The sequence below is a fragment of the Pelobates fuscus genome, chromosome 2, assembly GCF_036172605.1.
Source record: "Pelobates fuscus isolate aPelFus1 chromosome 2, aPelFus1.pri, whole genome shotgun sequence".
NCBI lineage: Eukaryota > Metazoa > Chordata > Amphibia > Anura > Pelobatidae > Pelobates > Pelobates fuscus.
This window is the reverse complement of record NC_086318.1, coordinates 142,375,628-142,388,212: the sequence shown is the minus strand read 5'-3', so window position 1 is coordinate 142,388,212 and position 12,585 is coordinate 142,375,628. Positions and strand designations below refer to the sequence as shown.

Here is a 12,585-nt window from a genome sequence, read left to right as displayed (position 1 = left end):
GATACTATAAGAAGTGTTAAATGCCATATACACCCAAACAAACATGTGTATTTACTAAAGTGAGAATTCAAAGTGAATTTCAAATTTAAGGTCAAATTAGTACAGAATTTGAGTTAGCTCAAAATATATAAACATAAAACAGATATATAAAATATTTTTGTAAAAATATATATATAAATATATAGGAAGAAAAATTGGGAGGAAGCCTTTGGGTGTTTTATTCCTGCAATATTGGACATTCAATATTAAACTATACTCGGTGAGTTTGTTAACAATACTATAAGGACATTCTTCCATATATTTATACATAATATTGTTTTTTTAATATCTGTTTTATTTTTATATATTTTATATTTTGCACCAACTCAATTTTTGTACAATTTAATACATTTATCTGTATTAAAATCAGCAAATTGATATCATTAAGTGATAATAGAATATGATTTATTTGAAAGAGACAGCGTCTTAGATTATAAGACTATTTAAGGTAAAACATTTAGAAAATGCTTACAGTATGACTACTCTTGCCTTGAATTTAAACTCACTTTGAACTACATTTGAATTCCCACTTTAGTAGCTAACCCTGTTAGTATTCAATTGTAAATAAATAACCAATTTTAGATGGAGAACCTTTTATAATGATTTCAAACGTTTTTAATTCCATCTGATTTATGGATAGTTACAAGAGATTTCATGAAAAATCTGGTTGTCAGGAAGAGAATTGTCATTTGCACTGGCGCCAGCAAAGTGTGTGGGTGTGTTTGGGTGTTTGTATAGGAGAAAATTGTGTAACTTTTATTTATGTTTCCTTTGGGTATATAATGCATTATTATTAGAATAAGAAAAGAAGGGCAACTTTGACGTCAGTAACCATTTCATATAATGTCGCTGTATAGAGCAAAATACATGGGGGTTAGAAATCTCTTTTGAACACAATAGTTAAAAGTTAGTTCTCAAACTATGGTTAGGCTAATCCTTGTGCTACCTAAGAAGCATAGAGCATTCCGCTGGCTGAGGATAATGAATCCAGTGGCTTAACTATGTTCAACATTTTTTGTAATCTGTTGATATGGAGAGATTGTGACAGAGTGCTGCTGACACACTGTAGTAGTTATGCTGCCAGAAGTGACCTCCCATTGAAAGTAGTCAAACTGTTTTAGAACAATTTGTCTTCTTTCCTGGGTTCCACATGGTTCCACTCTCCACCTCCACTACTTTAGACAGAGAGCAAAAATCTATCTTTGTGAGCTAGGTCCAGCACTGAGAGTGATCATCTAACCCTCTCAGACGCTCACTTTAAGGCTTAGCTGAGTAGAGCTAACATAAGATTTTGTTTATAAGCTTCTAGCTCTCTGTGAGAAGTAGTTGAGGCAGAGTGTGGTGCCAGCCAATCCCCTGGTAAGAAGTCAAACCATTATAAATGGTTTGACTATTTACAATGGTTGGGCAACAGGGCACCCCTAGCACTCCTAGCACCATAACCACTAGAGTATTATTTAATGGCCATGGTGCTTAAAGTGTCTCTAAGAAGCAATTCCAAAATTCCACTACATTCCATCATGACAGTCTGGTCTTTAAGTATATTATTCCAAAATGGAATGTGTCATTGCAAATATCCCAAGCCTCCTTCGAAAGGTTTCTGGGCAGTTTATTCACAAAACGTGGACTTGTGGGTAGTGGAAGGTAATTGCAAATCTTAGGCCAATATAACTAAATTAAACATATTTAAGAATAAACAGTCCCTTGTCACCTCTCCCCAATTGTGGGTTTAGTAAAGATTCATCTGAATTTTGGGCGATCAGCAAGTGATCCAAAATCTCATACTCCGCAATTCCATAAGGACGTATCACAAAAAACAAAAAAATGGTCAGTGGATGATCTATTTTGTTTGTTTTGTGATTCAGAATTAAAATTCCAACTATTTTCCCAATAGCAGTATTGTAAGCCAACTGGCGAATACCGGTAGTTTAAAACAAAAACCTGGCGGCGAGAGGATTAATCATGTGGCTGCTGACCAATGCTTGCTAGCCAGCTGCCATATTAAAAGGTAAAAAACATAAATAACAGAAAAAAAGAAGCCTATAAGTATCAGTAGGACCCCTGTTAGTATAAACGAGGTATAATAACTCCTGTATGCCTCCACCCACCATGCCGTGAAGAAGCCAGCAGCTTCTAACTTTAATAAAAAACTAGCAAGTGTACAGCTGTTGCTGCCCAGTTGCTAAGAAAGGCACCCCCTCCTGGGGATGAGGCTAGTAAAATGCATAGTGAGAAAATGCTTGGGGCTTAAAATTAAACATTATGGGGTGGACAGGTCACTGTCCACCTCTGCCCCCCCACCCTGAGGCCAACGGGTGGGGGTTCTATAAAAAACATGGGGATGAGATGATACAGTTCCACCCAGAGCCAACCCGTAAGTGGGTGAGAACTATCAAATTAACCATGGGGGACACGTAACTTCCCCCCAAGCCCACCCATACCTGGTGGGTGGGGGCTATCTTTTAATAACTTTGATAAACATCTCATTGCCCACCCAATCCCCACCCATGAACAGCAATGGGTCTCGAAAAATTAACTGGTTGGAACACTAATCTGCCTGCTTTTACCCCTCCCATGGGTGGTGGCTGAGAGCTATTAATAAATAAACTGGGGGAAATCCCTGTGCCCCCTCCCCCAATCCTACAATTATGGGAGGCAAGTGAAGGTTATTTATAAATAAAGAATGGAGGTGGATGTGCCATTACAGGAAAAAAAAGTAAACATTTCTAATGCAGAACTTCCCAATTCAGTCCTAAAGTCATACTAACAGTCCAGGATATAGGCACCTTTCAGTTCCCTTCCAATGGGGATACTGGCAAAACCCAGAATTTGGATGTGCCTTGACGACAGGTTGTAAAGCTCTGTTCTTCATGTTATCTGGACACAAATTCTGGATACACTAAAAATTGTACACTATATGTTTCAAGAGGTGAATTGGTAACCAAAACAACTATTACCATGACAACCTGTTGCAGCTGCAGTATCCTTGAGGTTCTTTCTTTACTATGTTGAAAAAAATGGAAGAATGAGACAGCGCTTACTTAACTTATAGGCAGCAACCTTAAAAGGAATCCCTCAAACCCTTTAAAATAAGACAAGAAAAACAATAAAAAAGGCTGCGCCACAATCAGTAATAAAAAGTCCAGTTAAAAGGCAAAAGTCCAAATATATTATCCTTACAAATGGTCTTTAGTGATGAGGTCTTCTACTATTGCAGTGGATCCACTTTATATGAAAGATAAAAAGGTAATTGGCACAATAAAATGACCAAAAATACTTTAATATATATAAAAGAACACAATATTAGATATCCATAACGCGTTTCGTCAAAAAGACTTTCCATTTGAAAAAGTCTTTTTGACGAAACGCGTTATGGATATCTAATATTTGGTGTCTTTTATATATATTAAAGTATTTTTGGTCATTTTATTGTGCCAATTACCTTTTTTATAGACACATAATCTATTTTACCCTGGCTTTTTAGTATTATCTTATTCACCTTTTATTGGTTTTATGTAAAACCTCTGAAATACATCTTTGGAAGTTTCCTGTACCTAAAGAAATCCTTAGGTGGGGATAAATCCACCCACGCTGTCATCACAGAGCAGTTGGCCTGCTCTTGTCTTGTAAGTACATTCTTTTATTCTTTTATCAATATTACCATACAGTGAGCACTATTGGTTGTCTCTTTTTATCCGAGAATTGGACAACAGTGACGGAGAGGAATCCATTTATATCCCACAAGCGGGGATTAAACCGCTGTATGCGCTTCACCCCAGAGCTGGTTATTAGCTCTGGCAAATGTGAGTTTTATATTATTACTCCTTTACGTCTATACTTGAATTTTACATACTGCACCATTGGTTGTCCTTCTCTCTTTTTATCTTTCATATAAAGTGGATCCACTGCAATAGTAGAAGACCTCATCACTAAAGACCATTTGTAAGGATAATATATTTGGACTTTTGCCTTTTAACTGGACTTTTTATTACTGATTGTGGCGCAGCCTTTTTTATTGTTTTTCTTTCTTTACTATGGTATAACCCATGAATAATGTTTTACTAATTAATGTATTTCACTCCTGCAGCATATGGGTTCTCCAGACTACAGGTTGGGACTTGTACTGGCAATGAATATAAATATGTATACATGCCAAGGGAAGTATATTGAATCTGATATCCCTAATGCCATATATGATTTCTGTTACCACACATTAGAATACTGCACCGTTAATAAAGTAAGTAGCCATATGTGAACAAAGGATTAGGTGTATACCCGCGACGTGACTTTAGTGGAATGCAGCGAAGCATTCCATGACCACACATTAAATCGTGCTGCGAGACACACGCCTTCAACATGAATGAAAAGCGGCATGAAACAACAGATGGAATGCATTATATTTCCAAAGACTGAAAAAGACAGACCAGAAGAAGCCTAGCTCTTGGTCCCCCCAGGACAAGAGGCGTACAAGGCACTTGCCGGGGCGCCTAAAGGCGTTTTTTTTTTCCGCCCCCCCTGAAAGTTTTGTCAATCTTGCGCTAAATTCAGCACTGGTTGGTGTGTATCCAGTATTATGCTATATTACTTATATCATTCACCAGCACCATCTAAAAGAGGGTTTCGGATTCCCCTTAAATATCCTCCTGCGTCAATCCTTTGAGCCAGGTGGTCCTAGCGGCTCTAACCTTGTGAGTGGTGTTTGTACTTATTGAAAATCATACTCATTGTACGATTGTTTTTCCTTTCTTTTTTTGTCTTTATATTTGCCATAGGCTTTTGGTATTAATATATTGAAGATATATATGTGTACATTTTTATATAGTGCTCCATTTTTTGTTTTTCACCTTTAATAAAGGCACTGCCAAGTGCCAAACTATATATCTGTTTCTCTGTCTTCTATCAGAAAATTATATATATTGTGAACAGTTCTGTTACTCCCTTTATTCCAGGGACACCCCAAATGTGGATGATGGACTATATCAGGCATAGGCAACCTTCGGCACTCCAGATGTTTTGGACTACACCTCCCATGGTGCTTTACCATGATTATGGGTGTAAGAGCATTATGGGGGATGTAGTCCACAACATCTGGAGTGCCGAAGGGTGCCTATCCCTGGACTATATAAACAATCACTGCTGACACTCAAGGTGTGGTACCCTGGCAGAAGGAAACACACACTGAGTTGTTGTTTTTTTGTAGCCCATAACTGACCATACATAGGAAATAACTCATTGCTTTGCCCATCTTTCACTGGAAAGGAAAGACCTTATGTGGATGAGTTGTGAATAATTTATTTCTCTGGAGACCAGGCTCAAGTAAGAAAACAAGTGTTACCATGACAACCTGTTGTAGCTACAGTATCCCTGAGGTTCCCTCTTTACTGAGGTATGACTCATGCAGCTGACATAGTAGAAGAAAATCAGCCTATTCACCGAGCTATATTATTGCAAAGCTCTACAGCACCGCCAAGTTTTTTTTTAAACAGAAACATAGAATTTGACAGCCGATGAGAACCATACCCACTGCTCCTTCTCTAATTTAGTCATTGCTCTTGTTTAGACCCAGGGTTTACCTCATAAATCCCCTCAGCTTATTGCAAATAGTTTTCCGGCAACTTTACCACCCTATTTCTGATAAATATTTCAGTATGATAATTATTTTTATTATTAATAAATAGTTTTATATTATTATTGTCATACAAAGGGTTTTTTCTCAAATTTGATCATTGTTTGTTATATTTAAGCAGTTGTCTCCTAGTTGTCTAGCTTATGCAACAAGTGTTAGTTATTTATAGTGATTTTAATATATCCTGCTTTTAATAGAACACGTTAAGCATCTAGAAAATTCTGATGCGTATTAAAGCACATGGAAAACACCTTATCTGAAGTCTATATCTGCTAAAAAAAAAAAAAAAAACCTGATAAAATTACCTTAAGAATACAATACAGAAAGGAAAAACAGATTTGAAAAAATAGAGACACAGCAAAAATCAGCCTTCAAGCACAGAGCCCAGGCTTTAGAGATCCAATATAAGAGAATGATGTACATTCATTCAATGCACTAAAAGCAAATCATGCTGCAGTTTTATGATGCAAAATGTTTCCATGTTGCTGTCTGTTGCTTAAGTGCAGCGATTTGCGAAAACTAGTGGAACTAAAGGCCTGCCTACCATTCTAATACATAACAGGAGGCCCCGTGCCTCTCATTCACTGTAAATGTATTTGAATGAAATGTGTTTGCACTTTAGGGGATATTATTGTGATTAACATTAATAAGACCATACGGCTAACAGAAATGTTTTAGCTACTGTCGGTATTAGGATATTCCTGTAGATTAGCCTAAATAAATGTATTTAACAACATAGAGGGTGGACTAAAATTCAGAGTAGGATTTGACAGGTAAATAACTTATTTGTTAGTAGCTTCAATTTTTTTGTTGAAGGTACATATTATAACTGAGTCTTGGGATATTCATCGAAGGTAATTTAATGAAGGAACGGGTAAAAATAGTGGAATTTTATTTTCAAAAAAGCAGGTCCAGTATTTTGACGCAAAAATAAAATAGTCCTAAAATGTAGTTTCAACAGGATAGGGCTCCTGCCCAGGACATAATGGACCTCCTGAGACAACTGTTGAGCGAGCGGATAATTAAAAAAAAAAATCCCAGATTAATTGGCCGCCACGTTCTGAAAGAACAAGTGTACATGAACAAACCAGGTACACTTGATCAGAAATTCTCAGGAACTTTGAGAGAGTATGCAGTCAGCAAGTATTCATAAACTTCCACTGAACTCAGCAGGGTATAATGTGTCCAGGTATACTGCTAAGCTCTGCTGCAAAGTCCATCCATAAGATAGCTGACTTAACCTAACTGTATTTAGATTCACTCAATGTTCCCTTCAAATCAAAAACAATATAACTTTTTTTTTCTAAGATATGGGAGACTACTTGAGAGCATGCGGCACTCACACATGAATCACCAGGCCATTCCATTACAAAATTAACAAGAATTATAACACTGCATTTGGTTACGTATTTTTGATTCTGACTAGTTACACCTGGGTAGAAAATGTTTTATAGACATTCATTAATTATCATTGGAAAAGGTCTCATATACTTTTCCATTTCACCAAATTGAATTTATAAAAATGGATGAAAATTAGGCTATTTATGAAAATGATTCAGATCACAATGTGTTATATACAGTATAATGAAGTGGATAAATGTATTATGCTACATGAAATCACATTGGTTTTAAACTTTGGTTAATAAAAACAAATGAAACCACTTCTCCAATCACGTACTACCCCTAATCCACCCCTGAATCTAGATGTGCACTGCACAAGTCTTTAAACCTGCATTAGAGCAAATTTGTAAATCAGGGTAATCAGGATAGCCAGTCAATATAAAATGTGCACCCATATTGACAGTATCAACAACTTTGTTGAAATTTGAATACTGTAATCGAAAAACTTTCATAGCCTGGCAGATGGTCTTAGCCATTTTAGAGGAAGAGAATTAAAAGCAAACGTGTATTTTAACTCTCTGGATCACAAACTGTTAATGTCTTTTGAATGGCTGCTGGCGTAACGTCTGTGTTACACTCAGTGCCATCACAAGGACATTAGATTTATAGCAGCTCTGTTCTGAAAACTCTTATCTTTAAACAGGAAATGCAAGAACATATTTCCTATGATTCAATTGTACATGATCTTTTAGCATGTTTGATGTGTATCTGCTTCTTTTAATTTGATTGAGTCAAAATGGATCATGGGTAATTGCAACAGGTTTGCAGGTAATTTTATTATCAAATGAGTTAGGTCAAAGTAAAGAAAAATATATAAATAAAGGCATCTTTTGTGTTTTCTAAATTTAGATTATGTATTAGAGAACTTTTTAGGACAGCCGAGTCAATGCAATTAAGTCAAAGCTAAAGTGAAATCGTGGCCGCAGGGAGATTTATTTGAAACACTGCATGAACAAGTTGAAAAGCAAGAATATGTGGCATGTATCCTTGTTCATTTACATTCTAGAGGAGTAAAGAGGTTAGTTTTTAACCCTTTGAACAACCGTGTCCAGGGCCGCCACCAGAAATTTTGGGGCCCCTGACAAAGCACAAGGTCTGGGCACAAGGTCCCTGTCTCTAACTCCCACGAGATGTGGTGTGCGCGCCATGGCAACGCTCTAACGGCCGCACGTCTCACGGGAGTTAGATCGAGGGAAATGCTGTAAAGTACAGCTGCAGTCCGCTGGGCCCCCTCTGCAAGTATAGGGAGCCGGGGGGGGGGGGGGGGGGGGCTCGTGGCTGCACCTATATATAGCGATCATCGCTATATATAGGTGCAGAGAGTCATTGTGGGGCCCTGGACTGCCAAAGCAGTCCGGGCCCCCCAGGACCGCCGGGCCCGTGACAACCGTTATGGTTGTCATCCCCTGATGGCGGCCCTGACCGTGTCTTCAAAATACTGTAGCTTACTACGCAATGATGCTCTCCTGGCACTGAGATGGTCAAACATAACAGTGACTCTCACGTCACAGTTGACTCAAGTGTTTGCAGTGGTCCGCAAAGAATGCCCATAATTTAGTAACCCTTTGAGCTCCAGTGAAATGCTCAATACATTGCCTTTAAGAGGGAATATACATTTGTAGAAGGAAGTTAAGTGTCTCTTAAAATGCAATGTTTTTTTCTGGTTTATTTGCTAAACAATAATAAGTGAGGAGTAGATCAGGGAGTTGATAAACAGATACAGTACAGCCATAGTGTTATTCCTCACTCGATTCCATTGGAGATTGTATCTAATAAGGATATTAAGGTCTATGTTTTTGAATTGCCAAGCCAACTGACTTCCCACAAGCCATCGTGAACAAAACCCAACTTTTAGTATAGAGGTCTCCATGGTATTGTTGTTTTTTTGTTGTTTTTTTCCACTGCTGACCCTTTAACCAAACATAATCCATTGCTAATACAATCAATCTTTTGATGACATTTTTAAAGTACAGACTTACTGTATAATCGTGTCTCCTATTTGGCTAGCTGCTAAAAGAGCTATCAAAAACATTTGAAGTTCAGAGTTAATCAAAAATCACCAAGCTACCAAAAACGCATAAAGATTCATAATGTCAAAATAACCTCTTCATTATTCTGTAATACACACAATAGATACACCCATTGACCTATCTTATCTAGCTATGGCTTATATAGGTTTGTTATCAATGTTTTGGATTAACTCTGAATGCACACAGCCTCCTGTCACTACTTAAGAGCTCCCAATCCAGTTGACCCAAGTCATATCCTATTATCCAGTTCACCCAAACCATATAATTACTGTAAAATATTAGAATTATACTATAATAGAAATATACATGTTTATTAATCCTTTGAATTTAAAGTAAGGCTGTGAGCAAGATATTTTCTTTCCCAAATCTGTCTTCCCCTCTGGTATTTAAAGGGTTACACCAAGTAATATTTTGAAGACAGTAGGCTTCAAAGCCTGTGTTAATATTTTCATGCCGCACACCCAATGATCCTATGCCCGTTTCACCATGCCCAGTAAAACACAGTAAAATGTTTAGGGTATCTAATAAAACCAAATCTAATGATTGTGCATGTCTAACCAAATGAGTTAATACAGAAATGCTCATATTTTGTAGGCAGGTATTAATCACAGTAAATACCACAGTGAATTAAAAATCAGATTAGACATTGTAACAAAGCAGGTCTCACCCACATGATCAGCATGCTATTTATTCATACACTTAAAAAATGTTTATGGCAAATTAACAGATTGACTTCTTGGCAAGAACCGCCAAAAGTTAGTCTCCTACTCCTATGGAAGCTCTCCAGCTTAAGCTACTGACATCATGGGTATTTATTGGACAGCAGAATTCTGAAACTTTTTGGCTGCCCCAGATCTAGAGCTTTCATTAATCTTCGTATATATTTTTGGGACCTATATTAAATGTTTAACTATATTAAGTATTACAAATTGTGTTTTCTAATCTTTACTTAAGTAGGCACTTCATATATAACATACAATATAAAGGTGTGTAGGTATACTAAATAAACTAAGCTATTATAAAGACCCTTTAAAATGACATGAAAGAGTAATAGAAAATATATAGGTATATTATGTTTAAAAGTCCTTGATATTATCATCTCAAACTTTTAAAATCAGTAACTTCTTATTTCTTTTTTTTTTTCTTCTTAATGTTATTATTTAAAACATATGTAAAGGTAGTATTAAATATCTACCTTTGGTTCATCAACTCTTTGTGTACTGGGGTGTTGAACATCAAAATAAGCTGCTAAAACCTAACCCACTGGCAATCAACAGGTTAAAAATATTTACAAAAAAAGAGAGAAGTCCTATTAAATTACATGGAAATATATTAGCAGAGAGAAGTCCTATTAAATTACATGGGATTATATTCGCTGTCCATGGTTCTGAAGCATTTTAATTCAGCACACTTGGAGATACTGAAAAATTTATGTATGTAAAATATTTCTATATTTCAAAATGATGGCAACATGTCTTTTGATTCTGGGCAGATAGAGAGGAGTGATCATACTTTTATTAACTCAGCAACAAGTTTGAGACCACATGTACAAAAATACCAAATGCTGTACAGCAGGGAAGTACCCAAGTGAGATTCATTTTAGGTAAGAGGATGTGTTAAATGCCCCATCCCATGACCCAGCGAAATCTCCGTTTTATTGCCATAACTGCATAAATATCTCTTCCATACACCATTAGGCGAGAGAAACAGTTTTACAATTAAGCAAATGCTACTAGTCCTCCAGTTTTCTAGTTATTATCCGTATTTATTATTTAATTATTTATATAGCGCCAGCAAAATTCCATAGCGCTGTACAATGGGTTACAGACTTATACAATTAGTACCAAATTATTAGTAACAAACTCTTTACTAAATGTGTCACTTTTGACTTCCAATATTCTATCAGGCATGGAAGAGCAGCTCCCCTTTCATTGCTTGTCAATGAAATATAATCTGCATTTGGGGGCATCTTTAGAGACAAGAATTGTCTTACAATTTAACATATAAAGAATAGCAATGATCACTTGTCTGTGCAGTGTGAATATGTATGAGTAGATGAGGCGGTACCAGCAGGCCTGCCTCTAATGGATGGAACATCAACACAGTATCTAAAAAGCTGTTGATTTAATCAGTAATAGGGATACATGTACAGTATGGGAGAAGACTTGAGCATCTTCACTCACCACTTGAATTCTTGTTCTGTTTCAGTCGCTGTCCACATAGACACTGCAGCATATGCACACCTTTCTTCAGGAAATGCCCAAGAATCTTCATTGATTGACTTTTTCCTGATTCCTTGACAGATTCACAATGTGAAGGAGTCAACAATGCATTGCCCACTGCATGGGTCTTGCAGTCGTAGCATCGACTGAGCTTTATTTTGCGAGTAGCATTCAAGATCAGAGGATTAAAAACTGCTCAAACGTGACATGTTGGGACTTTTCAATGAAGGCAGTTTGCCAAAAGAGGCAGAGCCTGGAAGATCTTTGTGAGGACGTCAGCTGGAAAACACTGACTCCTCTCTTAGCCCTGCCTCCTCCAACAAAGAACGAGAAGCTAAACAACAGGCAGCTCTTGCACCCACAGCACAGGGAAAAGTCTACAGCTGATAGGAGAAGGAGTCGGTACCCAGACAACAGAGACACAAACGAACACGTAGCTCAACACAGAGATGGCTAAACACACAGTGTAGAGATAGGCAATTACATATATTAGTATAATATATTAAACGGTTCTTTTACAGATTCTTTTGCTTAGCTGTAATCAGAGATCAGTCTTTTAGGCAGAGTTGTAAAGGCAAACATTAAATAGGAAATAAAATAGGAAAGCATGAGCTGCATAAACTTGTAAAATCCCTATTTATTTATCAATGGTTTTCACAAACATGGAATTGCTGGGAAATGATTTGGGAATTGAAAATCTTGGATCACAAAAAGGCATTTAGGACTTAATTTTTTTTTATCAACTTAGTTATTTTTTCAGCTCAGCTGCTTTGACCTATAATTTGAAAAGGGCCCCCTCCCAATTCCTTCCGATTCCCGGTTTAATGAAGAAAGGAGTGCATAATTACACATTGAATATGTTGGCACTTAAATTCCAAATAAACTCAGCAAGCATTACATTTCTGATGTGAAACACTTAACTGGAAATGCTGGAGAACTGACAAGGAAACAAGATGTCTTAATGTTTAAACTGTTTTTCTTCTCGTGTGACTATGACGGGTCAAAATGTGCAACTGCTTTGTCAATGCTGCACAAGGCACACTTTATTTCCACCAAGTTTATAAAAGAGGAACTGTAGAATACTTTAACCAGCTAGTGACATTTGGCATGCACATGGTATCGCCACCACTCATAGAATAAGTTACAGACATTACACTTTCACACTCCTATAACTATAGCAGGGATTTACCGAAGGGCAAGCTATTGAGTTTCTCAAAGCTTTTGTCTTTTCTCAGTTTCTCATATTCTCTGTTTTTTCTGACTGATG

General features: G+C 36.9%; 1 protein-coding gene across 4 annotated transcripts in view; it reads right to left on the bottom strand.

Annotated features, from left to right (window-relative positions):
* Positions 1-12,585, bottom strand: part of FGF12 (fibroblast growth factor 12) — a 527,041-nt gene that overhangs the window by 329,540 nt on the left and 184,916 nt on the right. Inside the window, exon 1 of one of the 4 annotated variants that reach the window (XM_063442784.1) lies at positions 11,280-11,555. The exons of the other annotated variants lie outside the window; for them this stretch is intronic. Coding sequence (XP_063298854.1) covers positions 11,280-11,370 — 91 coding nt within the window. The 5' untranslated portion in view covers positions 11,371-11,555. Of the gene's footprint in view, positions 1-11,279; positions 11,556-12,585 lie in introns of those variants that run through there. 4 annotated transcript variants of the gene reach the window in all.